The 26,624-nt window shown below is 40.9% G+C and overlaps 2 protein-coding genes across 3 annotated transcripts in view; one reads left to right on the top strand and one right to left on the bottom strand.

Moving 5' to 3' along the window:
* Positions 1–1,540: 1,540 nt before the first annotated feature.
* The window catches only part of LOC124131012 (loganic acid O-methyltransferase-like), a 47,826-nt gene continuing 22,742 nt past the window's right edge, over positions 1,541–26,624 (top strand). The window contains exon 1 of one of the 2 annotated variants that reach the window (XM_048400824.1): positions 1,541–1,616. The gene's annotated coding sequence lies outside the window, so the exon portion shown is untranslated. The remainder of the gene's footprint in view (positions 1,617–26,624) is intronic. The other variant, XM_048400823.1, reaches the window with a different exon arrangement.
* LOC125382710 lies at positions 23,454–24,764 on the bottom strand. Its single transcript, XM_048401004.1, has one exon. It carries the CDS (start codon positions 24,762–24,764, stop codon positions 23,454–23,456), a length of 1,311 nt encoding a protein of 436 aa, XP_048256961.1.

Here is a 26,624-nt window from a genome sequence, read left to right as displayed (position 1 = left end):
AAATATATATAGAATTTGGTTGTTGGTTATAAGCTGGTTATGAGTTCTGAACTCGTAATTGTAGGGTTTGGTTTGTTGTTTGACGCCGCACTCAGCAATATTCCAGCTATCTGACGGCGGTCTCTAAATAATCGAGTCTGGACCAGACAATCCAGTGATGTACATCTTGAACATCGATCCACGCAATTCGGATCGATGACAAGCAACCAAGTCAGCGAGACTGACCACCCGATCCCGTTAATCGCCTTTTACGACAAGCATAGTTGCCTTTTACGGCAAGCATGGGTTGCTGAAACCCTATTCTACCCCGGATCGTCACGGGTCTGTTATTGTAGTGATGGAGCTGGGACGTGATATGTCGTCCAATGAATATATATTCGTGAATAATTACGTTATTCATAGGTATTGTTGCCTTGCCTTTGCTTGTGTTTGTTACGGGTGCTACCGATGGATCCGCTCACATTTTAGCCTTCATCTGATTACCGTCATTATTCCAGACACAAATGGACTTTTTGTTGAGATTTCATATGATTATGGAAAGGGTTAACACAGAGATTGAATTAATAGACAATTTTGGAAAATGTACAGACGGACATATTTGTACAACACACTATTCAGCATCAAACATTTAGTGGTGACATGATAGAGGAACAATGACAATCCTATAGACTGTTGATCCAAATGTTATACAAGAGAAAGACGTTTCAAATGACTTTGTGTTATAATGAACGATTTGAAGGAAATAGGTCACCTTGACCTACCTAAACTACCCAGAACACATATGTTTCTTCTGTGAATATCAATAAGTGGCATGCTAACTGATACTGTTTTCGAGGTGTTCTCAAACAATAACTTAATCATGAAACTTAAAACTCTTTAATCAATTAAAGGAGATACGATTTTATAGAAGTTAAAAGCTTCGTGGGTTTTGTTCATGTCAATGACGTCGACGTCAACACCATTTGATAAGAGTAGCTAAATTATGTTGATACCCGTCGCTGAGGTAACGCCGAAGTTTTGCTACTTCAGTTGTGCGCTATCAACCAAGTCACCAAGCTTCTCCGCCACCATCATATATACTCGACAACAAAATGAAACTATACATCATGGAAAATCGACTCTAATTTATTGCCTTAGAAACGTATGTGAAATATACAAATTGTAGAAACCCCATGTTTCATCAAAACAGTGTTCAGTTCGTCTGTGACACTTACAGTCCAAACGACGTACCATCGTGCACGTGCATTGTCCTCGTGTTTTCCATGATAGTTTCAGCCCATGCAACACCAGATAAAACACACCAATGAAAAAGCCAAAGTTGTATACTTTTGTTGCTGTTGTTGAGTATCTGATTGCGGTGTTACCCAACACACAAACACACCGAGCTCCTGGCCTCCCGATCCATTCAATAACCTCATACAACAGGCAGGGGTTGTTGGGGACCAATTCTAATCTGAAAATCTCAACGGCAATGGGGCCGTGATCACAGACTGCATTATATGGAATATGTCAATCATGTTGCATGTCCCCATATAAACAAACAATGACTGCGTGATCAAAGACACACCAGTACGACAGTCAACATAGTCTGATAACTACAGCTGCTTTGGTGCTCAGTAAGTATATGCTTGTGTTCAGATATAAGTTTTAGGCACAGTCACAATTTAAGGTATTATGTTTTGTCATATTTGTTCATTCACAATTTTTTATTGAATTATGAAAACTTTCAGTACACTTGTAGTGTTTTCAATGTTCCTCTATGTGCCAGCAGAGCTGGGTCCTCAGGATTGCCAGAATCCTATAATCGTGGTTGGAAACATGCTCCGGTTATACCGGTTTGTCTGATCATGAGCGATAATGTTTTGAATTTCGCCTACCGATGAAGTTATGATAATGATAAAGTACGGAAGCCTAGTAGGGCCACGGTGATTTTTTTGTCTAAGTATCTCCTACGTAGGACTTAGTATCTTCTACGTAGGACTTAGTATCTCCTACGTAGGTTTTACCATTTTGCTCAGTACTTGTCTCCCAAAATGTGCTCAGCTCAAACTACCAGCTCAAAAGCTACCGAACTTTCCATACTTTGTGTCCAAGTACCATGCTACCAAGTTCTGAGAATAAAAATGTCATTAATTGTCAACTGGTTCAGGCACATTGTCTTATTCAGTCATATTTTGGCAATTTGATCAATTTTGACACTGGTCGGAGAATCTCATTGTCACTGGTCTTCACTTTTGCTGATCGTACTCTACCGTCGGACCCTGCATAGGTCTCTATCACTTGTCCAATCTTCCACTCACTGCGAGTGTGAAGAGGGTCAATGATTAGCACAACATCGTCAGTTTGTACATTGCGCCGTTCGTCCGTCAATTTCACACGTGGCTGGAGATTTGGCAAGTACTCCTTGATGAATTTCCTCCAGAAGTGATCAGCTAGTACTTGACTTCGACGAAATCGTTTCTTTGTTAGTCTGTCTTCATTCAGGTAGACATCCTGAGGAAGTGCTGGGTCTGATCTCCCGATCAGCAAGGTGTATGGAGTTACAGGATCGGTATCGGAGATGTGAGATGAGGTGTAACACAGAGGTTTGGAGTTCAGAATAGATTCTACCTCTGTCATGACAGTTCTCAGGACAGAATCACTGACGGATTCAGTTCCTAGTATACTGCGTAGGCCATACTTGATTGATCTAATTTCACGTTCCAACAATCCACCAAAGTGAGGGGCAAATGGCGGATTGAATTGGAATCGGATATGGTTTTGGCAAGTTTTTCTCTCAGTTCAGAGTTCATAGCTTCAAAAGCTTTGCACAATTCATTTTCACCACCTTTGAAGTTTGTGCCACAGTCTGACAACAGTTCAAAGGGACAACCCCTCCTTGAGATGAATCTGCGAAGGGCCATTAGGAATGCGTCCGTGTCCAGACTGTCAAGTACATGTATATCAATGTGGACGGCTCGGGTTGTCATGCATTTAAAGATGATTCCATACCTTTTCTCTCTGCGTCTGCCAATCTTTATATACATAGGCCCAAAGCAATCTATTCCTGTCGAATAGAAGGGTGGTTTGAACAGTCTTAGCCGAGCCTCTGGTAGGTCGGCCATCAAAGAAATCTCTGGATTTGCTCTCCATTTCTGACAATCATGGCATTGTCTCTGATGTTTTTTAACAGCTTCACGGCCTCGAAGAATCCAGAATTTTCCTCTGATTTCACCGTGTAGTCTTTCAGCACCATAGTGGTGGAGGTCAGAGTCATATTTCTTTATGAGGAGCTTCGTAACATTATCATTTGGATCTAGAACAATGGGATGTTTTACATCGATTGACAGTTCATCACATCTTCTCAGTCTACCACCAACACGTATGACGTGATGGTTTTTTCATACTCTGGACTGAGTTGCGAGAGCCTGCTGTTAGATGCTATTCTCAGACCTTTCGATAATGCTTTCATTTCATCTCTGGACACAAGTCCTGCAGTGTCTTTCCTCTGGTGATATCATCAGCCGGGTTTTCTTCCGACGGGATATATCTCCAGTCAGGATATTCAGTAAGTGTTTGAATTCCTGCTACTCGAGTTCCCACAAACACTTTGTAGCGACATGATTGGGATGTCAACCATGCTAGGACAGTTGTTGAGTCACTCCAAATGATCACTTTGTGAATGTCAATGGTCATTTCACTGGTGAGTGTGCTGGCAAGCTCTTAGAGCAGCTAACAGTTCAAGGCGGGGCATTGAGAGGGCTTTCTTAGGAGCTACTCTGCTTCGTGCTGCAACAAAGGAGACATGAGATGATCCATCATTGGTCTCTGACTTGAGGTATGCGACAGAACCATATTCTTTTTCTGATGCATCACAGAAAATATGTAACTGTCTCTGATTGACTGGTTCAGGTGGATCAATGCATCTTGGAAGTGAGACTTGGTTCATAAGTTTCAGTTCAGATTCCCACAGATGCCATTCTGTGAGAAGTTCACATTCTGGAAGTGGTTCTCCCCACTGAGGTTTGTGTTGCCACAGTTGCTGAACGATGACTTTGGCTCTTGCTAGATAAGGTGTGAGGAATCCAAGAGGATCGTACTGACTTGCTAGTATCCGATATACTACATTCAGTGTCAGAGTAGAATATGCAATGGGTCTGAACTTGTAAGTGATACGATCCTTTTCACATTGCCATTGAAGGCCAAGAGTTCCTTCGTGTGGTTCAGTGTTGCCTTGCATGAGCCACAATTCACAAGTTTCAGATCTGGCTTCACTGGGCAAGTCCGTAACAACGTCAGGATCATTGCTTATCCACTGTCGGATATTGAATCCACCAGACTTCATAACATGACGTAGTCTACTGATGAACTCCCAGGCCTTATCAACTGTAGGGAATCCAGACAAGCAGTTGTCAACATAGAAGGAATCTTGAACTGCTTGTTGCACATCAGGATATTCCTCTTTGTTTTCTGTGCCCAGTCTCTGAATTGCATATGTGGCACAACATGGTGAACAAGTTGTACTGAATACTTTGCGATAACGTGATGTGGGATAAACCAGGACTCTGGTGTTGAAGATGCTTCTTCTTCACTTATCACTTTGACATATCCCTTGACAACAAGTTCTTGGATTTTCTCATTGTGTATGGATGCTATGTCAGGATGCTTGCTGAGTCTTCTCTCAGTTCTTCTCATGTTCTCTAACACAGACTCTTTACCTGTTTTGAGTACAGTCTTGTCAGGTATTCTGAGAAGAGGAGTGGCGAAGTGGATTTCACTATCTACTGTCACTTTGACGGTTTTGTCCTCAAGGGTTTTGAAGGCAAAATGGTCTCGCTTGGAACGAGTCACCTGTTTTGTGGTATATGGCAAGATGTCGATCTTCCATAGCCTCTCAACATCATCAGTTATCTGGAGTTGAGGTTCGTGTAAAGTTCGAGTCAGGAAGCAGTGTTGCTTTCTGTTAGGTTCAAAGGCACATGGTCCCTGCAGTGACCACCCTAGTCGTGTGTAGATGGCCACTGGAGTTCCTTGAGGCCCAGCTCTGACTGGTTGCAAGGGCAATATCAAGTCAGCATTATCTGATCCTATCTAGATTAGAGGTTTGGCATCACTGATGGCTGGTAGAGGCAGGTTCTGTAGGTGCGGATACATTTCCTGAATGTCTTTGACAGGATATGTATAGTTGGACAGGTTCATTTGTTCAGAGGTGAACACATTTTTGATTTCATGCTTTGTATCTGGATCAAAGGGGGATGAAATAGAGAGGTTCACTCTATGACCATCACAAGGAAAAGGTTCAGATTGGATCGTTGTCAACAATATGGAGTCAGGTTTTATTGACAGTTCAAGGTCATTCACCGCAGATGACAAGATCATGCTTCGCATTGACCCACCATCCACCAAGGCAAAAGTTTCAATGTCACATTTGCCATGTTATGTTACAGGAACAATTTTCAACATCACATTGTTGGGATTGTCTAGATAGAATGAAGTTGTCTTCTTCACAGTGATTTTGTTCAGTTCATGGATAGCATGAAGTATGGTTAGATGTTGACCTTGGCACTCTCGGCATGGCTTCTTAAGGTTGCAGTCTTGCTCTTTGTGATTTCTGCCACAACGGATGCACCTGTTTTTGTCCTTTATCCATTGATTCCATGTTTTGTTTCAAATGTGTTTCTTTCAGGTTGAAGAAATCATGAACTTTGATATATTGTGAAACATTGACATGATCTTTATTTAGTTTCAAATTTAGTTCCTAAATTTGGGGCGGCTATTATACAGTGATAGCTGTTTATGTGTTTGGAGATATTTAACCTGGGCTTCAGTTAATTAATACTATTCATTCTTTTAGTATTAACCAAGTCTATATCCAATTTTTCTGAAATTCCACTTTTGTTAGATCCAAGGTGTCAGCCACCATGTGGAGCAAATGTGTTGATCCTGACCCGAACCAGGATTTTGAGCCTTGTGAATTGACTTTGTGTACCAGACCCGACTTGTTTCAACTGTTATTAAACGTACCCATGAACCACACAACATGCAGAGATATGTCTTCCATGGCCGCCATATTGACTCTTACTTCCGGTCCAACGTTATCTTCAAACTTTTGACAGGACTTATTTAGCAAGCTCTGGCACTGGAAACTTATCAGGTAAAGCACTTGAACAACGTCTGTTGAAAGTGCTTCATCCAACCGTTTGGCCTGATAGCCCATGTCCTTGCGATTCCAGTTTTAAAGAGGGAACTCTTTCTTCTGGAACTACTTCTCGGTTGTGTTTTACCGATCCGCTCTCAAGTCAAAAACGTTTTTTCACTTGCTCTGTTTCTGCGATCTGCTTAATGTATGTATGGAGAGCATTAATGTTTTCAGCTGGATCTATATGAACATCGTATTTTTTGTTAGTTAATGGCGTACGTGAAAGCTCATATCTGCATTGACGCGAATACACAATACACAACGGATGTTCATTGACCTTGCAGCGTGTAAGCTTGAGGATGGGTCAGTCGTATGCATATTTGAACGAGAGCCACGGTAACGGTATAGCAAGATAGCGGTAGCGCTGTAGCGCTCTAATTAATCTGTATTGTATTACCACAACTAAAGGTAATAACAAACGGGGTAATCCGTTCACTTGATGTTTCGACGGTAGATGTAACATTTTAACATGGTGTGAGAGTGCTCTAGATTTCTTTAGTTTGTTTCTTTATGGATTCTCTTCACGTTGTATGTAGTAAACTCTGCCAGTGGAAAGTGCACAGTTTTGCGTACTTGCATGGTAGATCCATCCAGTTGCTCCCTTCCTAAAAGGCAAGGGCCCTTTTGTAATCGTTGTAAAACATGTTGTTTTTTTTATAAAATGCCTTGTCTTTTCTTGGAACGGTTTTCCGCACTATCAAATTACCTTTTTATAATGCGAACCTATTCATTATTGATAATTCCATTTTTTTCTGAAAACAACCCTGATATAATGCCAACTTTAGCAAGTGTTTTTTACCAACAGCATTATCGTTTAGAGACCAGTCCCTTTCTTAACTTACTAAAGAAACTCTAATCACAAAAGCTTGGAAGACTGGAGTTTTCTTCGTTGATTGGTTGAATTACTTCAACAAGAAGATGACAAGAGGTGACCGACATGTGTTGTTACTGTTAGATAATGTCCCAAGCCATGGCAGCCCTTAGCACGTGTCAAATGTCAAGATCCATTTCCTGCAAATTACAACAACAAGTCACCAACACCCCTGCATGCTGGTATCACCCATCCTAAACAGGTCCAGAGCCAAAATGGACTTTTTTCTTGGTCAAAACGGACCGGTGAAATATCCTATTGATAATCCAGATCATATTATATTCGTACACAGTAGTGCACATATCCTTCTCTATATCGGAATGCACTTATATAACAACGGGGGTAAATGCCTCAATGGTAATAGATTAGGGTAATTAAGAACTCAGTTTCAATGGTTTTTAGTACTCTGTATAACAAAAGTGCGATTTTGTAAAAGGACTTATATGAATGGAGAGCAGGATCCGCTGCTACAAATTCCGATAGGGAGCCCGCATCGTTGCTTGCAACTATATTTGCATTTGTTTTCATTCATTTGCTGTTGCATTGGATAGAATCATTTTTGTTCCTCTTGTTCCTGTCGGCGGGTATATGTTACACTCAATGTGTAAAATGTGATTCACTCAGGCAATTTATAAAATGTTTAAATAGTTCAGTAATATACAAATTAATTGAATCCAAGTCCAGATTGACTAACAATTTTTAAGAGGTTCAAAGGGCTTAAAACATTACAATAGACTATTTATCCAAGTATTAGAGTGAGTGAGTGTGTTTGATTTTACCCTGCTTTTAGCAATATTCCAGCAATAACCACTAGGCTACCCTACCGCCCAGCTAGTATTATAAGCCAAAACTATAGAAACGAACTTTGAATTTCTATTTCTTTTAATCCTATCATTTTCAGTCACTGTGTGATGAAATTAAAACATAAAAAATGTTGGGAATTCGTAATTACAATAACATAAATGGACCGATTTTCAGTCAATTTGTAAAATGACTGAATATTTAGGCGTTTAAAAAATTGCCTCAGTGAAACTTTATACATTTTGGCTAAACAATATACCCACAATGAAATACTAACATATTATTAACAATAACGCCACATTTAACAAGCGAGTACAGGAACCTGTGTATCGCAGTATTTATTCAACAATGAGATTACACGAATGACATAGAGTGGTGAATCCTCCTGGACTGGTTATCTAGTTTCAAGACGACGGACCACCACCAAACAGCAATGTCGTGATATGTAATAATAACGATTGTATTGCCAGGGAATGTGTAACCACGATGAATGAACAGATCGACGACGAACAAAGAAAAGACGAAAAGGCATTCACTCGTTTAGAAAATATGAGACAAGGTCAAAGTTAGAATGCTATTTTGGTAGGTTCTGCACGTCCAAACAATTGTTGATGTCACGCACAATATCCTGTTACGTTATCCTGTCTCTGAGCAGCGTTCCGTTACGTCTCGGGTCGGCCTGCTACGGGGTATATCAGTGTCACAACCCTGTCTCGTAAAGGAAAGAAATGCACTTGGTAGCTGCACGACTGTCTAACCTGGTCATTGTCATGTTGTCGTAGATGCTCAATGCTGATCGGGTGTATACAAGATATAGACCGGGTGTATGCAAGGTGGAGATCGGGTGTATGCAAGATGAAGATCGGGTGCATGCAAGATGAAGATCGGGTATATGCAAGATGAAGATCAGGTGTAGTCAAGATGAAGATCGGGTGTATGCATGATGAAGATCGGGTATATGCAAGATGAAGATCAGGTGTAGTCAAGATGAAGATCGGGTGTATGCAAGATGTAGATCGGGTGTATGCAAGATGACGATCGGGTGTACGCAAGATGTAGATCGGGTGTATGCAAGATGCAGATCGGTTGTATTCAAAATGAAGATCGGGTGTATACAAGATGACGATCAGGTGTATGCAAGATGCAGATCGAGTGCACGCAAGATGAAGATCGGGTGTACGCAAGATGAAGATCAGGTGTACACAAGATGCAGATCGGGTGTAGTCAAGATGAAGATCGTGTGTAGGCAAGTTGAAGATCGGGTATATGCAAGATACAGATCGGGTGCACGCATTTAAAGATCGGGTGTATGCAAGATGAAGATCGGATGTAGGCAAGTTGAAGATCGGGTGTATACAAGATGAAGATCGGGTGTATGCAAGATACAGATCGGGTGCACGCAAGATAAAGATCGGACGTCCGCAAGATGAAGATCGGGTGTTCGCAAGATGAAGATCGAGTGTACAGAAGATAAAGATCGGGTGTCACAAGATTAAGATTGGGTGTGTATGCAAGATGAAGATCAGGTGTATACAAGATTAAGATCGGGTGTATGCAAGATGAAGATCGGGTGTATGCAAGATACAGATCGGGTGCACGCATTTAAAGATCGGGTGTATGCAAGATGAAGATCGGATGTAGGCAAGTTGAAGATCGGGTGTATACAAGATGATGATCGGGTGTATGCAAGATACAGATCGGTTGCACGCAAGATAAAGATCGGACGTCCGCAAGATGAAGATCGGGTGTTCGCAAGATGAAGATCGAGTGTACAGAAGATAAAGATCGGGTGTCACAAAATTAAGATTGGGTGTGTATGCAAGATGAAGATCAGGTGTATACAAGATTAAGATCGGGTGTATGCAAGATGAAGATCGGGTGAACGCAAGATGACGATCGGGTGAGACATAAGGTGATTCAGTTACCGATTGTGTGTCACCTTGCCCCAACGGCGTAGATTGCTGCTCGTGCTATTGACCACTAGTTTGCTTGGTATGGTACATTTTTCAATGAATAAATTACACAGCTGTAATATTGCTAACAGAAGCGTAACACATAATTTACTCACTCAATTTCTCATGCACATGACATAGTTACTCTATGTGTGGCCTAGGGTGAGTGAGTGAGTATGGTTTTACGCCGCTTTTAGCAATATTCCAGCAATATCACGGCGGGGGACACCAGAAATGGGCTTCACTGTGGCCTAGACTTAGGGTATTTAACATGTCGTCGCTGCCTCATGTGTGAAGGCCCGTTGGGAATCCGGGTTAGAATTGAACCCCACAACCTATACGCTTGTCTTACGTGGCAACTTAATATCTCGGTCGTCAGGCTCTGTGATATTATTAATTGCATGGCATCGTACCCCAACAGCGTGAAAGGCGCTCATAATATCAGCCACTGGTTTGTCTGGTACAGACTCGATTATATACAGGCCGACGTCATATAGCGTAGTGCGGCGTTAAACAACAAATGAACAAAGAAAGTCGGGTGTGATTTATAGTGTATGTCACTGTACTTGATCAGTCTATCGGGGCGATTGATAAGTTGTGAGCCTAGCTCTGAAGGAGTGTGGTACGGATGAATTCCTTTGTGGTGGTGATAGAATGATCAAGTACAGTGACATACACATGAGGATTGTTGTATTCGACACATTAATTAGTTTAGTATAAGCTATTGACTGCGAGGGGGTTTATGAGATGACTGAAAATGGAGAAACAATAAAAGCGAGCTGTTATCAAATACCTTTACAAGAAAGGCGTAACACCCAATGCCATATATGAGGATATGTTATCCACACTAGGGGAAGATGCCCCGTCATATGCAACAGTGAAAAGATGGGTGGCAGAGTTTAAACGTGGGCGATCGAGCACTGATGATGAACCCCGTCCTGGTCCACCTATTGTGTCTTCAACACCTGAAATGGTATAGCGAATCCTGGACAAAAACATGGATGACCGACGAGTGACACAGCGACAGATATCTAACTTAGCGGACATCTCTCAGGAGCGAGTGCATTTCATTCTGACAGATATTCCAGGAATGCCCAAGGTTTCTGCTCGATGGGTCCCCAAACTGTTGACAGCTGATCAAAAACGTCAAAGGGAGAACCTCAAGCTTTTTGAAGGTGATCCAGATAACTTTCTCAAACGATTTTTTACAATGGACGAAACATTGGTCCACCACTTTGAACCTGAATCAAAACAACAGTCTAAACAGTAGAACCATGTCACATCTCCTACTCCAAAGAAAGCAAAGTCTGTGCCTTCAGCTGGGAAAGTCATGGCATCCGTGTTTTGGTATTCTGAAGGTGTGATCATGGTGGACTGGCTTCCTAAAGGTCGTACTGTTACAGGGGCTTACTATGTGGAACTTCTGAGACAGTTAAGAGAGAAAATCAAAGTTACGCGACGTGGAAAGTTGACGAAAGGTGTGCTTTGTCATCACGACAATGCTCCAGCACACACATCACTAATAGCAATGGCCAAAATCCATGAGTGTTGCTTTGAACTTCTCCAACATCCACCTCATTCACCTGATTTGACTCCGTCGGACTATCATCTGTTCCCACAGTTGAAAAGGCATTTGGCTGGAACTCATTTCCAGTCATGAACATGTTAGGTTAATATGCCAGCGTTTGTTATCAGACACAGATACCTAAGGCTAACCGACGCCCACCCTCCTTGAATAAAAACCGTACGTGGGATATCGTTTCTTAACCGTAGTTACTTAACTATTACAAAATGATAAGACTGTGTGCGGTGGATTTGACGTGTTTTAAAGTGAAAGATTTGTTGAAAGCCCTGGCTGTCCCCGGTTGTAAATCTGCCCCGAGTAGCTTTGTGTCTGGCACCGTGCACTCATGGTACTCCAGGGCGTGAAGGGCAAACATGTAGTCCTGGATTTGTTGCCGTTTGAGACTGGTTTTGATTGAATTGAGTGACTGTGTCAGATTATAGTGAGGTTAGTTTGAGACTAGTGTGACTTTGGTTTGAGTTTGGTTTGAAGTCTGTTTAGGGTTAGTTTGAGGTTGGTTTGGGGTTGGTTTGAAGGTGATTTGAAAGTGGTTTGAGGTTGGTTTGAGAGTTGTCAGGTTAATTTGAGGTTGGTTGGAGGAGGTTTGAGGTTGGTTAGACTTTGGTTGATTTGAGGTTGGCGTGTTGTTTGGGGATGGTTTGAGGATGGTTTGAGGTTGGATTGAAGAGGTTTGAGGTTGGTTTGAATTTGGTTTGAGGTTAGCGTGAGGAGTTTTGAGTTTGTTTCAGGTTGGTTGGTTAGAGGTTTTGGGATGGTTTGAGGTTGGTTTGAATTTGATTTGAGGGCGGTTTGATGTTGGTTAGAGGTTTGCTTGAGGTTGGTTTGAGGAGGTTTGAGGGTGATTTGAGGTTTGAGTGAGATTTTTTTAGGGCTGTTTGAGGAGGTTTAGGTTGGTTTAAAGCTGGTTTGAAAGTGGGTTTTAGGTCGGTTTGAAAATTGTCTGAGGTTAACTTGAGTTTGGTTTGGGGAGGTTGAGGTTGGTTAGACTTTGGTTGATTTGAGGTTGGCGTGAGGTTTGGGGTTAGTTTGAGGTTGGATTAAGGAGTTTGAGGTTGGCTTGAATTTGGTTCGAGGGTGGTTTGATGAGGTTTGATTTTGGTTTGAGGTTAGCATGAGGAGGTTTGAGGTTGTTTCAGGTTGGTTGATTTGAGGTTTGGGGGTGGTTTGAGGTTGGTTTGAATTTGATTTGAGGATGGTTTGCCAGCGAGTTCATATGGGCTGTGCTAGTTTTGCACACATAGCTTTTGTTCGTGAGGGCGCAGCTGTTGTTGCACCATGAAAACGTAACAAGTGACAGTGCGTAGCGACACCTCCTCAGGAATGTGTTCTGTTTAGGCTGAAAGCAATTCCCGGAAAGGTTAACCAGGCTGTGCCAGGAAACCTTTCTGCCGTGTCATTGCTTGTATAACTGGAGGATTAATTAATCCATACTTCAATTCTGTCTTCATTGGTACTACAGCTCATAAATGCCAGATATAACTTAAGTTTGGTTTGACTAAAATCAATGCCAGTCTCAATTTACTATGACACAGAAAAAAATTTAGTTGTTAAATGTAGTCATTAAATTAACATCATCATCAGGCTATTAGCACAAAAACACGAGAACGCGAGATCGCGACACTTGACCAATGTCGCAATCTCGCGTTCTCATGTTTTGAAAATAGTTACATATGACTGTATTAGGCAATTAGCACCATAAAACACGAGAACGCGAGATCGTGACGCTTGACCTATGTCACGATCTCGCGTTCTCGTGCTCTTGTGTCCATAAGCCAAAATCACACACTTACCCAGCATGTAGATGGCAATGCCGCAATAAATTAATAGTTAGAGTTTGATTGATTACTGCCGAAGGGTGCGATTCACATGCATAATGCGTGCACATTAGCGATATGTATATGTATATATAGTTCCAGGAACTTGGTGGCAATAGTATAAGGGTAACACTATTTTTCTTCAGAATACCGAGGTCTTCCATTAACTACGAGGGCCATTCAATTTATTACCAGCCTAACCTATTTGCTACTTCTCCTCACTTCTTCTTTTTCCACATAATCACCATTGAGGTTTATGCACTTTGTCCAGCGATGTGTGAGAGCTAAAAGCCCGTTGTGATAGAAACCATGGGGTGGTTCGTGTAACCACCCTTCCACTCCTGTCGTGAGTTCATCATCGGACCGGAAATGACGTCAACGCAGTTCCATCTTCAAGTTTGGGAAGAGAAAGTAGTCGCTTGGTGCCAGGTCTGGTGAGTAAGGTGGATGAGGCAATACTTTGAACTCGTTCCGCTTCACTGCGGCAACCGCAAGTCGACAGGTGTGCACTCTGGCATTATCATGTTGGAGCAGCACACCTTTTGTGATCTTTCCACGACGTTTGGCAAGAATAGCAGTCCGCAAACGGTCCAGGAGATCGGAGTAGTACTCTCCAGTAATAGTCTGGCCACGTGGCAAGTAGTCGCCATGACTTTGCCAGCCGATGGTTGAGTCTTAAACTTTTTGGGACGGGGTGAAGCAAAGCCAGTCCACTGCTTACTCTGTTCTTTGGTTTCTGGGTCATAGTGGTGTACCCAGGTTTCATCACCAATAACAATTCCCTCCATAAAGTTGTCTGCATCCCGACTGCATTAAGTCAAAAGTGCCTGACACATTGACGCACGTACAGCCTTCTGATCATCACTCAGACATTTCGGGACCCATCGGGCAGACAGCTTCCTCATACCCAGACGATCATGCAAAATGGTATGGACACTTCCCTCTGAAATGTCCAAGGCCATGGCCATTTCTGACACCTTCATTCGCCTGTCTTTGACAACCAGCTGTCTCACAGCTTCACCAGTTGTCCCCAGGCGTGCCAGGGCGTGGCTCATCTTCCAGGTTCACCCAACCCCTCTTTTTTCTGCAACCCATAATTTGACCTGTGCATACGAAGGTGCACTGTCACCATAAACATCTGACAATTCATCATGTATCTCCTTTCCCGGTTTCCCTTTTAAGTAGAAGTACCTAATAACAGCCCTGTATTCAACCTTTGACGAAAATTTGCTATCTTTATAGATCACGTGTGTGACTTCAAATACAATTTCCTCAGTGAAACTTTGTCTATGCACGTGACATACATTGGTGCACAGCACGTGACAAGCATGCAACCGTTGAGATCTGATAAATAGCTTAGGCGGGTTATATATTGAATGCCCCTCGTATCCGACGAAGGAGGCCAGTTGAAAAGACCGAGACCTTCTGCAAATGATAATGCTCTAAAAATAGTGTTATCTTCATTATAGCTCCAACGGATAGCATTTGTTATCAAATTAAATTATACAATATCGGTTTTGAAATATTTACTGCAATTAACGAACTACAAATGTCACTGACCCACGTTTACAAATATGGAAACGACATAGAACAAACCAGATGACGTCAACTAACAAAGGGCGTGGAAATGGCCCGTCGTTAAGCAATATGAGGGCATTATCAAGTTTTATCACCCCAAACTGGCTCCCACAGGAGATATCGCTTGGGTGAGATCAACCGATTTCCACATTGCAGATGTGGCTGCAAAGTAATTGCATCACAATGCTTTGCGGACCATTGTGATGGCATTGGTTACCATGACGTCACAATCACATGATATCACTAATGGCTCTGCCACTGAAGCGGTTAGCAGTACATTTTACACTTAAGACACTGCTTATTACTGTCTGCAAACTGAAAAAGTTCGAATAATGATGTCGCAAACTGAAAAAGTTCGAATAATGATGTTGGATGATGAATAAAATCTCACGCTCGTGTCTTTTGACATCAAAACATCGAGATGAACCACAACGTTCATAGAATTTTCTGTTGACTGTTGACAATGTCGCAATGCAAATTTTCCAAGTCTTTTGATAATACAGAAACATATATGCGAAATTTGTACACCTATAACTAGTAACATAAAATAGTCAAGAACACGCTCCGTTTCTTGTCTGTGGACTGACTGAATCTGACAAATATTGTCTGACAACTAAGAGTCAAATAACCAACATGGATGCCTAAAGGTATTTTTCAGAAAGATTTGTTTGTTTGTTGTTAACGCCGCACTCAGCAATATTATATTTATATTGTATCTTATAAGTGATGTCTGGATCGAGTTATCGCATGTGATGAATTGTTTGTTTATTATAGGGTTAAGATAATGATTTTGTATATCATTGATTATTAAGTTCATATGCAGAATATAGACGTATGTTTATATGAAATGAATGATGGCTTTGTAGTGTATGAATATGTATGTGTATGAAACCTATGTACTATTGTTTTTATAACGTTATTGTTTTGTACATTACAGGATGTCATTATCTACTCCGGCAATAAACACTCACACCGAGAATCTGTACTTTACTAAGAAAGTGTTATCCCAAATATAACATTTGTTACATATGACCACTTTCGAAATGGCATTGTGTTTTCATAGCTTTCGGCCATGGGAGCCGTGCCAATTTATATTTGTCAGAGGGGTACTCTAGACTACCAGTTGTCGGACTTTCATTTTTGTGGAAGCCTCGGTGGTTGAGTGGGTTAGATCGCTGACTTTGTGTGCTGGCGATTAGGTGCCTTACTCTGACAAGTGTGGGTTCGAATCCAGGACGGGAATCAACCCCAAAAAAGTACGAGAATCTGTACCTTACTAACAAAGTGTTATCCCAAATATAACATTTGTTACGTGTATAATATTGCCTCATGGAGAAACTCACTGGCTTGTGGTTATTTCTGTAACTGACAGTGTAGCCGCGAATAGCTGTGTTACAACCCTTAATGTAAAAATTACTCTTAATGTTAAAATGTTTGCTTTAAGGGTTGCGGGTTAACTCTTGTTACAACCCTTAATGTAAAAAGGACACTTAATGTAACATAGCTGCAATACTGCTGATGCGGCTTTATGCAATATTACTTACTCACGGACGGTGATAGTTTTGTTTCCAGATTTCAGACACATTAATGTTTTCACTATCATTTGACATTGATGTACACAATTTCTTTTGTTAAATTATATTGAGCATGTTGAGGGTTTTAATATAAAGGACATAGGAAAGTGTCACAACGGGAGAGGACTCTACCCTATTCCACATAGGACTTTGTGTTTGTAAATTACATAGCATTTTCAAGCTCAAGTCATAATTTTGCTAAATGCTACTTGGAGAATAAGAGCATGAAAGAAGCATGACCAAAGGACTACTAACGTGCGCATGCGCCTTGACCTTATGATATTACGCATGCGCACGGACAGCGTCTAAAACGCGAGAACACGAGAACGCGAGACCGCGTGAAAATGAAATGTCGCATTCTCGCGTTCTCGCGATTTCGTGTTTTTTTGGCCTATTTTTGCATCATGTTCAAATGTCACATTCTTGCGTTGTCGACTTTTAACAAACGTGCTATTTACCAAAAACACGAGAATGCGAGTTTTTGGCCAAATCTCGCGTTCTGGCGATCTCGCCTTCTCGTGTTTGGGGCATATTCAGCTCGTTTCCATAGGTCGAGATCGCGAGAATGCCCCTTACAGTATTCCATAGTTCAGTACTTTCTATTTGAAATTATCTTGCGATGTGATCAGTATGCTGGCATTTGTTCCGCTGTAAACCGTCCATTGGTGTCACACAAGAACTGGTCGCCAACGAGGTACATTATTATATGTTGTCTGTCCAATGTAACCTGTCAGGATTATTCACCGGCATGGCCGTACTATTGACTCTCGTTGCCTTGGAACAGCGTCTTAGTCAGAATGCCAAGTGTCAAGTACACTATCGTATCTTCCTTTCATGTGCAACGTCGTGAACATTTGCATTAATGCGGAATATACAAATGTTAACAGAGTGAGTGAGTGAGGTGGGTTTAACGCCGCTATTTACAGTATACCAGTTATATCACAGCGTGTCAGCTTAATGTGGGAGGAAAGCCCGAAGTGATGCAGGTCTCAAACGTTTATCACTTCGGAGAAACCCACGAGCACGGGTATTGTGATGACAAACCTAGAAACATAACTGGGGTGAACCGGGATTCGAACCCACAATCATTGGTTTCTGGCGTGCTAAAATGACGCAACTTTGCACAGCGAATTGCGGCGCCTTAGACGACTGGGCCACCCGTGCTCCCACATGCTTACGGAAAGAACATACTTAATGTATTTAATAACGCCACAAATTAGTTGAACTAAGTTAAAATGAGATGAATCATGTGTCACTATGCTTGTAGACAAAGATGTATATATTTGCCAAAGAAACCATGAGTTTTGAGCAAAGGAAAATATTCTCGCCCATGGGCCTGCACATGGGCCAATCTTAGTTTAAGTTTTGAGTTTTCAAACAATTTTTATACTTTTTAATCTTCCTTTTTATGTATCCATGAGAACGGCATGTTCAATTTTGTAAATATCTGTGACGGAAACTCACTGCCCTTTAAATGTAGGTTTTTACTCCTGTAAAAAGGTTTTTAGTGCTTTTTCCAAGTTGCACCTGCAATTTTATTAGTGATACTTTTGAATCGTGGAAAACTTCGAGGGTTGAAATGGAATCGACTGTCAAACGGGTTAAAGAGGATCTTGGCAAGTTAGACGACATGAAAACAGAACAGATCAGACTGAGAGAAGCACGGATCGATCAACGGACACGCTCCATGAGAGATAACCTTATATTTACAAATATCCCAGAGGCCCCAGAGGGTGAACCAGGTACTCCCCCTGGTGGTTCGGGGGACAATTGTGAATCTCTTGTACGCAAGTTTATACAAGAAGAGCTTGGTCTCGACAGCAAGAATATGAAATTTATGGGAGTACACAGAATAGGCTGAAAGCGTGCCCCAAACCAGGGAAATCCTACCAGACCTCGTCCAATTATTGCTAAATTCATATACACCCGCGAGAGGGATGCTGTCAAACGCTCTGGGTACAAGTTAAAAAACAAGCCGTACGTTATTGTTTAGCAGTTCCCAGAAGAGATTAGTACCTATCGTCGAAAGGTCCTAATACTTTTGTTCCGTTCTGCAAGGAGTCAAGGTGAACGCGCGTCCATGTTTGTTGACACACTTTATGTAGATGAAAAATTACAAAACCCGTCGGTGCTTCCCCCCTATCATACTCCTCCAAATACAAAACGGTTGTTTGCACGTGCTAAACTGGCAACTAGGCCGGAAGTGTAGGGATGGCAAGGCGGGAATGACTTGTGCCAGGACGCAGCGAGCTCACACCATGTGGCACTTGAACCAAACGGAACTCTAGATAAACAGGTATGTTATGAACATGTTTCATCCAATGTTTTTAGCCGCCATATTTCTTGTAAAAACAACCAGGGTGAACTCGACAGTAAATACCCAATTGCTATAAAATGCACTTGAACTACCACGTGGCTCACATGGTTTACATGATCGAGAGTCTAGTCCAGCTTGTGCACAAACTGTCCCTCTTAGTGAAAGTTGCTCAGTGGAAAATTACAATTCAGAATTATTTGTTAATAAACTTGGACAAATTAGTGCTATTAACATAAATGTGTGCGGTCTGAGAAAACGACTTAATTATCCAGAGTTTTTGGATCTTGTAAATAGTTTTAACTTTGTTGCTCTTCAAGAAACCAAAACAGATACACTCGATGATATTGAAATTGATGGCTGTAAACTGTTTTTGAAACACAGGGGCCTGGGTGACAGGCGTTCGGGAGGTATAGGCCTTGCAGTTAAACTTTGTTTCTCTACATATGTCACTTTATTAGATTTTGAATCGGATTACATACTATGTTTTAAACTCTCTAAGTTAGCTTTCAATAGCAAAGATGACCTTTTAATTGGTATTGTGTACCTTCCACCTTAAGGTTCTAGTGAGTGAGTGAGTGAGTTAAGATTTTAAGTCACATCGGCAATATTTCAGCCATATCGTGACTTTCAAAAGTTATATATAATAAATACATGTAAACCATAAAAACCTGTCGACAAGGGACAGTAAAATAACTAGACTTATCACAGATTAGTATGTAAAACTAGCAGGGAACCATAAAAATACATCACTAGACAGGACAATACATTATAAAATGGGCTATAGATCGCCAGCAACTGAAGGTAGATCACCATACTGGGGACCATGGGGACTTACAGTACCTTTGCTACCTGCATTGACCCCAGCAGGATTTACATCATCCCTTCAGTTGTTGGCGACGATTAGGGAATGTAGCTGTATTTAAAAGAACATATATTCTACGATTAAAACTATGATAGGAATAACAGACGTCGAATGATATGGACTTACTATGCCCTCTCAGGGGGACAATAATTTTACAGTACTTTAACCCCCGTCAAGGGCACAGCCATTAACAATCTCAGTTCACAATTAGACACTATCAAATTAAGAAACAATTATGTACATCAAAATTTATTTATCAGTTCAATTTCTTTTAAAAAGTTAATTATTAAATGAGACGAAACATTATTAAAAAGATCCATTATTGAAGTTGCACTGAAATATTTATCCCTTGTGATGGAAAAATCAATACAGTCAAGCAGAACATGCTTGACCGTGATTCTCTCATCACAAGGGATACAAAATGGAGGATCCTCGCTTTTTAAAATATATTCGTGTGTATACCTGCTATGGCCAATACGACATCGTCGCATAATGACCTCTTCAAATCTGGACTGACAGCCCAAGTAGGTGTAACCAATATTTGGTTTAATTACATGTAATTTATTGATACCGACTTGGGAGTCCCACTTCTTTTGCATAAGATCACAAATATAAGATCTGATTACAGGTTTAAAATCAGTGTATGGGATAAGAAGTGGTGTCACAGATTTGTTGAGTGCTGCTTTAGCAGCAGCATCAGCCATTGAGTTGCCTTTGATGCCCACATGACTGGGCAACCAACAAAAGACGATGTCGTATTGGCCAGTAGCAAGTTCATTAAATAATTCAATAATTTTGATTAAAAGTGGATGTTGACAGGATACGTTATGGATAGCCTGCAGGCAAGAAAGAGAATCGGAAAATATGATAAATTTCTTATATTTTGACTGTTTACTGATATATTGTAAAGCTGTTAAAATGGCATTGGCCTCTGCTGTGAAAATAGAACTATTATCGGGTAATCTGGAGGAGAGAGTCCTAGATCCAATGACAGTGGCGCTGGCAACAGCGCCACTATCCTTGGATCCATCAGTAAATATAGATTTGTAAGTATTATATGTGTTTCTTAATTCATTGTATTTTTGTTGATAAATAAGTGGATTTGTTTCCGATTTCTTTAATTTAGTAAATGTCAGATCCACCTCTGGCTTTACCAACTGCCAAGGTGGAGAAGACAAAAGCTGCGTGGGGGCTATATCTTCAAGATTAATTTGAGCAGCTGAAATATCAGATTGAAGTCTTATTCCAAGTGGGGGGAGAACCGATGATTTGTTTTTATAGAGATTTTCATAAAGGGGGTGAAAAACACAGTCATATGCTGGATTCGAATTATTAGAGCGTAATTTAGAGACATACTGTAAGGATAACTTAATGCGGCGTTGTTTAAGAGATGGCTCATCAGCTTCAACGTACAGACTGTGAATAGGAGAAGTTCGGAAAGATCCAAGACATAGTCTGGATGATGGATAGTATCCAAAAGTTTAAGGTTGCTTTTGCAGGCTCCACCATAGATGATGGAGCCATAATCCAGTTTAGAGCGAATTAGTGCTCTGTATAATTGGAGTAGGGTTTTCTGATCCCCTCCCCACTTGGAATTTGAAACAACTTTCAGTAGGTCAAGGGCCTTCAGGCATTTATTTTTCAAATATTTTATATGTGGTAAAAAGGTTAAATGGTGGTCAAAAATAATACCCAGGAATTTAGCCTCTTTTACAACTTTAATGGGTGTGCTATCTAAAACTAACTCAGGGTCTTTATGATGTTTGTATTTCCTACAAAAGTGTAAACAGTTTGTTTTGGATTTCGAAAATTTAAAACCATTTTCTAAACACCATCTACCTATCTTATTGAGACATAATTGTAATTGTCTTTCGATAGTATGCATGTTTTTACCACGACATGATATGTTAAAGTCATCCACGAATAAAGATCCATCAATGGAGTCATTTAAAACCTTAGATGGGCAATTTATTTTAATGCTGAACAATGTGACAGACAAAATACTGCCTTGTGGGACACCCTGATCCTGATTATAATGATCAGACAGGGTAGTACCCACGCGGACTTGAAATTGTCTGTCAGATAAAAACTTGGATATAAATTGAGGCAAACGGCCTCGCAATCCAAAGTCATGTAAGTCTTTTAAAATACCGTGCTTCCATGTAGTGTCGTATGCTTTTTCTAGATCGAAAAAGATAGACACTGCATGTTGCTTATTTACAATGGCATTCTTAACGAATGACTCCAGTCGAACTAAGTGGTCAATGGTACTGCGATTTTTACGGAATCCACATTCGATATTTGTGATTAAGTCATTTGATTCCAAATACCAGGTTAATCTGTTATTGACCATGCGTTCCATGGTTTTGCAAACGCAACTAGTCAATGAAATTGATCGATAATTGGAAGGATCAGTATGATCACGACCAGGTTTAGGTATGGGAATTACTATAGCATCACGCCATGAAGAAGGAAATTCTCCTGACGTCCAGATTTTATCAAAGATCATCAAGAGGGTTTCTAAACAGGATTGCGGTAAATGTTTTAAGAGTTGATAATGTATATTATCAGACCCTGAAGCAGTGTCATGAGCTTGCACAAGGGCAGTATTGAGTTCATGAATGGAAAAGATTTCATTGTAATCCTCGCCATTATCTGAATTAAAATTTATAGGTTTCTTTTCTTGCTGCTTTTGATATTTTTGGAATTGAGGGGCATAGTTCGAGGAGGAAGAATGTTGAGCCAGAGTTTCACCAAGTTTATTAGCAATATCTGAAGTATCGGTTAATAAGTCATTCCCATTTTTAAGGTGGTGAACACCTAATTTAGAACCCTTACCTTTAATTTTCTTAATCATGTTCCATACCTTAGATATCGGCGTACGTGAATTTATCTTGGAGACATAATTTTGCCAAGACTGACGCTTATTTTGTTTAAAAGTACGCCGTGCCTTAGCGTTTAATATTTTAAATTTATTTAAATTGTGGACCATAGGATGGCGACGGAAATATTGTTCAGCTTTTTTCCTTGCCTTCCTAGCTAGTTTGCAATCATTGCTGAACCATGGTTTACGTATGTGAGGATTTGAAGAGGACTTCGGAATACATTTATCAGCTATTTGATTTAGTTTATCAGAAAACAGTTTTATAGGGTCGGAAACATCGAGAAAACCATCAGGTTTAAGATGATTAGTGCAAAGGACTTCATATAATGCCCAGTTTGCCTTAGTAAAATTCCATCGCGATGACGGAGAAACATCAGAAGGTGTCACAGATTGTAAAATAGTAGGAAAATGGTCACTTCCACAGAGGTCATCGTGGACTGACCATTCAAATTCATTAAGTAAATCAGAATCTACAACTGACAGGTCTAAACAAGAGTAAGTGCCAGTTGCAGGATGGAGATATGTGTGAGTACCATCATTAAATATGCATAAATCATTATTTAAGAGAAAATCCTCAAGTACCTTTCCCTTATTATTAGTGACATTACTACCCCAAAGTGGGTTATGACCATTCAGATCACCCATGATAGCACACGGCTTAGGGAGCTGGTCATATAGTGCCTGAAGATCAGACTGTCGAAGAGAGTACGATGGTGGTACATACAAAGAACATAATGTAAAAACAACATTTAATGTTACACGTACCGCAACAGCCTGAAGAGGGGTATTGAGAGGTACAGGACTGTGGATGATGCCCTGCCTCACAATAACAGAAGATCCCCCAGTTGCTCTATCCCCCGGAGGGGAAAAGCAATGGTAGGAATCATACTGTCTTAAATCAAATTTGTCAGTAATGTTAAGGAAAGTTTCTTGTAAACAAAATGCAGATGGTTTTAAATCTTGAATTAAAAGCTGAAGGTCATTTAAATTGTTCCGAAGTCCTCGGCAATTCCATTGTATTAAGGGAGCAGAGCAGCTCATGGGGGTTCAATTGGAGATCGTGATCTGGGGGAAGGTCCTCTACGCTGTAATGCCAGCGAAGGAGTGACCTCCATAGCTAGAGGTTCAAAAGTGTTATGAACCTCTACAGGGATGATCAAAGGAGATGGCACCTCTACTTGTTTGAGGGCCCTTAATTCTTTCTTTTTCAATTGTTTCTTTTCCTTGTTCGTGAGATGTTTAGTGTTAGGTACTTCTCTCACTGTCTCAGGTTTAGGAACAGTCACAGGTACTGCCAAAGGTACAGGTACAGCCTCAGACACAGGCACAGACTCAGACTGAAGCTCAGTCTGAGATGCAGACGAAGAAGAGTCATTGCTGTATCGAGGAACTGGAGGTAAGACTGACTGCTTGTCAGAGACCCAGCTGATGTCTGTCTGACATGCACAGTCAACTTTGCGAGTGGAAGTAGCAACTGCAGCAGAATACGACAAGGAGGAAGGTGTGTTCGGAGTTTGTTGAGCCAAGAGTTTCATAGCGTCGGAAAAGGAAACGTTATTAGTGTATTTAATTTTGAGAAGCTGAGATTGTTTCAGATAGAATGGACAGGATTTGGAAGAAGATAAGTGCTCACCACTGCAGTTTGCACAATGGATAACATCTGTGCAATCAGCACTATCATGACTTTTACTGCATCGGGAGCAAACGGGGGACTTGTCACAGGATTTGGCCCCATGGCCAAATTTCTGGCACTTGAAACAACGGAGCGGATTTGGAATATACACATCCACTCCGATGTTGAAATAACCGGCTTTAATTGAAGTAGGTACTTTTGGACAGGCAAAAGTGAGAAGATAAGTGGTTGTTGGTACAATCCTGTCATTATCTTTCCTTGTGAATCTTTTCACAGACGTGACTCCTTGAGATTTAAGTTCAACCGTAATTTCCTCTTCTGACATGTCAGAAAGACATCTGGCACGATCACGGATGATACCTCTACATGAATTCAAATATTTGTGAATAGAGACAGCAATTTCTACATTTCCGAAATGGTGTGCATTAAGCAGATTTATGGACTGTTGACGTTTAGAACATTCAACAAGCAATGACCCGTTCCGGAGGCGAGTCACGTTCTTTACATCTCCACAAATTCCTTCAAGAGCTTTCGACACAATGAAAGGGTTGATCTTAAGAGGAGCTCCATCAACACCATCGACCACCAGAAAGCGGGGCCAGGAGTCAACATTAAGTTGTGACGTACACTCATCATCAGAGGATGAAATTGTGTCTGTGTCTAAATGTCGTCTCTTATTTTTCGTTCGAGAACCAGTGTATTGTTGAGTAGCCATGATATAGAAAAGTGATTCAACATCCCGGCTCCCCACCCACCATGGAGTGTCAACAAGGACGATATTGTAGTGGAAGCCGACTACAAACACCAGGGTTACGGGGATGCTATACTCCAGCAAGAAGGACACAGGTAGCTATATATGTCAAACAGAAGAAAAGTCAGGCTGGTTCGGCCCTTGACAATTATCTCAAGACAAATAGAACCCGGAGGTCAATAATGCCAGATTGGCCCATGAGCCACCGCCTACAGGCATTGGACTCTAGGCAAAGTTACAGCCATACAGTTATAATGAGCAATATTCAAAAGTACTTTGTATAAGTAATACAATACTATGTATTTACCATGCCAGGGCATGACATGACCAGCCGATTGATAGAACCGGGCCCATTCTACCACCCGTCTAGGTGAAGTAAGGGTCAAAGTGGTGTGTTGGGCAAAAGGAACACCTGTTCCTGGCTCCAGTGCCCTCAACCACCAGAATCCCGTCCTCCACCGACACAGGGGCGCAACCCACGGCAAACGGGCTGCCCACTTTGGTCGCCTCTTACGACCAGCAATGGGGTGCTGTGGAAATATTCTACCCCGGTTCCACACGGGGGAAGAGCGATTAGCGTTACCCAGCACTCACCACGAGGAGGTTGCTCTTCACGAGTGCCCCTTAAGGTTCTAAGTACGCCACTACAGACATGTTTGATCAGTTAGAACAAGCACGATTATATATGTACTCTCACACTGAAGCCGTCATCCTTAAAGGAGAATTTAATGCTCGTACTGGAACACTGTGTGAATATGCCTGTTTAGATAAACATTTGTTAGAGGAATTAGATATTGATTCTGATGAAATGTCAGATGACTTTGATCCTGAATCTGTTCTAGATAAACTCGGACTTCCACGTCAGCGATACTCGTACAATAGTAACAAAATTAATAATTACGGTTACAAATTGATTGACATCTGTAAAAAAAGTTATATGTTTATTTGTAATGGAAGAATGGACAAAGAGGCAAAATCCGGAAAGGTTACCTGTAAGGATACAAGTACTGTTGACTATGTCATATGTTCCAACAGGTGCCTGTCATATTTTAAGAGCTTTAACATTGTTGATTGTTCTCCACTATACTAAGATGTACATTGTCCTATAGCACTTTCGTTATCAAGTATGAATAACAGAATGTATGGTAATGTACCTAAATCATCTACCAGTAAACCTGTAACAATTTCTACAAAACCCAAAAGATATGACTCATCAAAAACAAACCAATACAGGAACAATATTGATGTTATGCAGATACAAGATGTAAGCACATTATTAGATAAAGTGGTTGATGACACTACGAAGGCAAATGAATAAATTAATAATGCAACTGTTATCTTCTCTGATATTCTTACAAATGCAGCAATAAATACATTTGGCATACGCTCTTCCCCCTCATATATTTATACTGGCAATAAGAAACATAAAGTTAACAAACCTTGGTTCGGAAAAGAATGTACTCTGAAGACACTACCATAAAGCTAGGAGAAAATATCGAAGACATAGGAATCAAGACAACCATATCTGTTTTAGTCATGCACCTAAGGAGTATAATAAATGTATGAACAAATATATGAAACGATATAAATGTAAATTAGCCGTTGAAATTAGAGATTGGCAGAAGAAGAACCAAAGGGACTACTGGAAATTACTGCGTAAATGTAAGCCTGCGCATAATCACTCATCCCCCAGTGTTAAAGAACTATATGAATACTTTAAGAATATAAACGCACAAGAGTATGATGATATAGTTCCTGAAGATATTAATAATACACATGTACCCTTAGATTGCTCAGTTCTTAATGTTGCCATACCACAACAAG

This window comes from Haliotis rufescens, unplaced genomic scaffold (genome assembly GCF_023055435.1).
Source record: "Haliotis rufescens isolate VD_foot unplaced genomic scaffold, xgHalRufe1.0.p SCAF_20, whole genome shotgun sequence".
NCBI lineage: Eukaryota > Metazoa > Mollusca > Gastropoda > Lepetellida > Haliotidae > Haliotis > Haliotis rufescens.
Note: the sequence above shows the minus strand (reverse complement) of the source record. Positions and strands in the feature narration are given on the sequence as shown.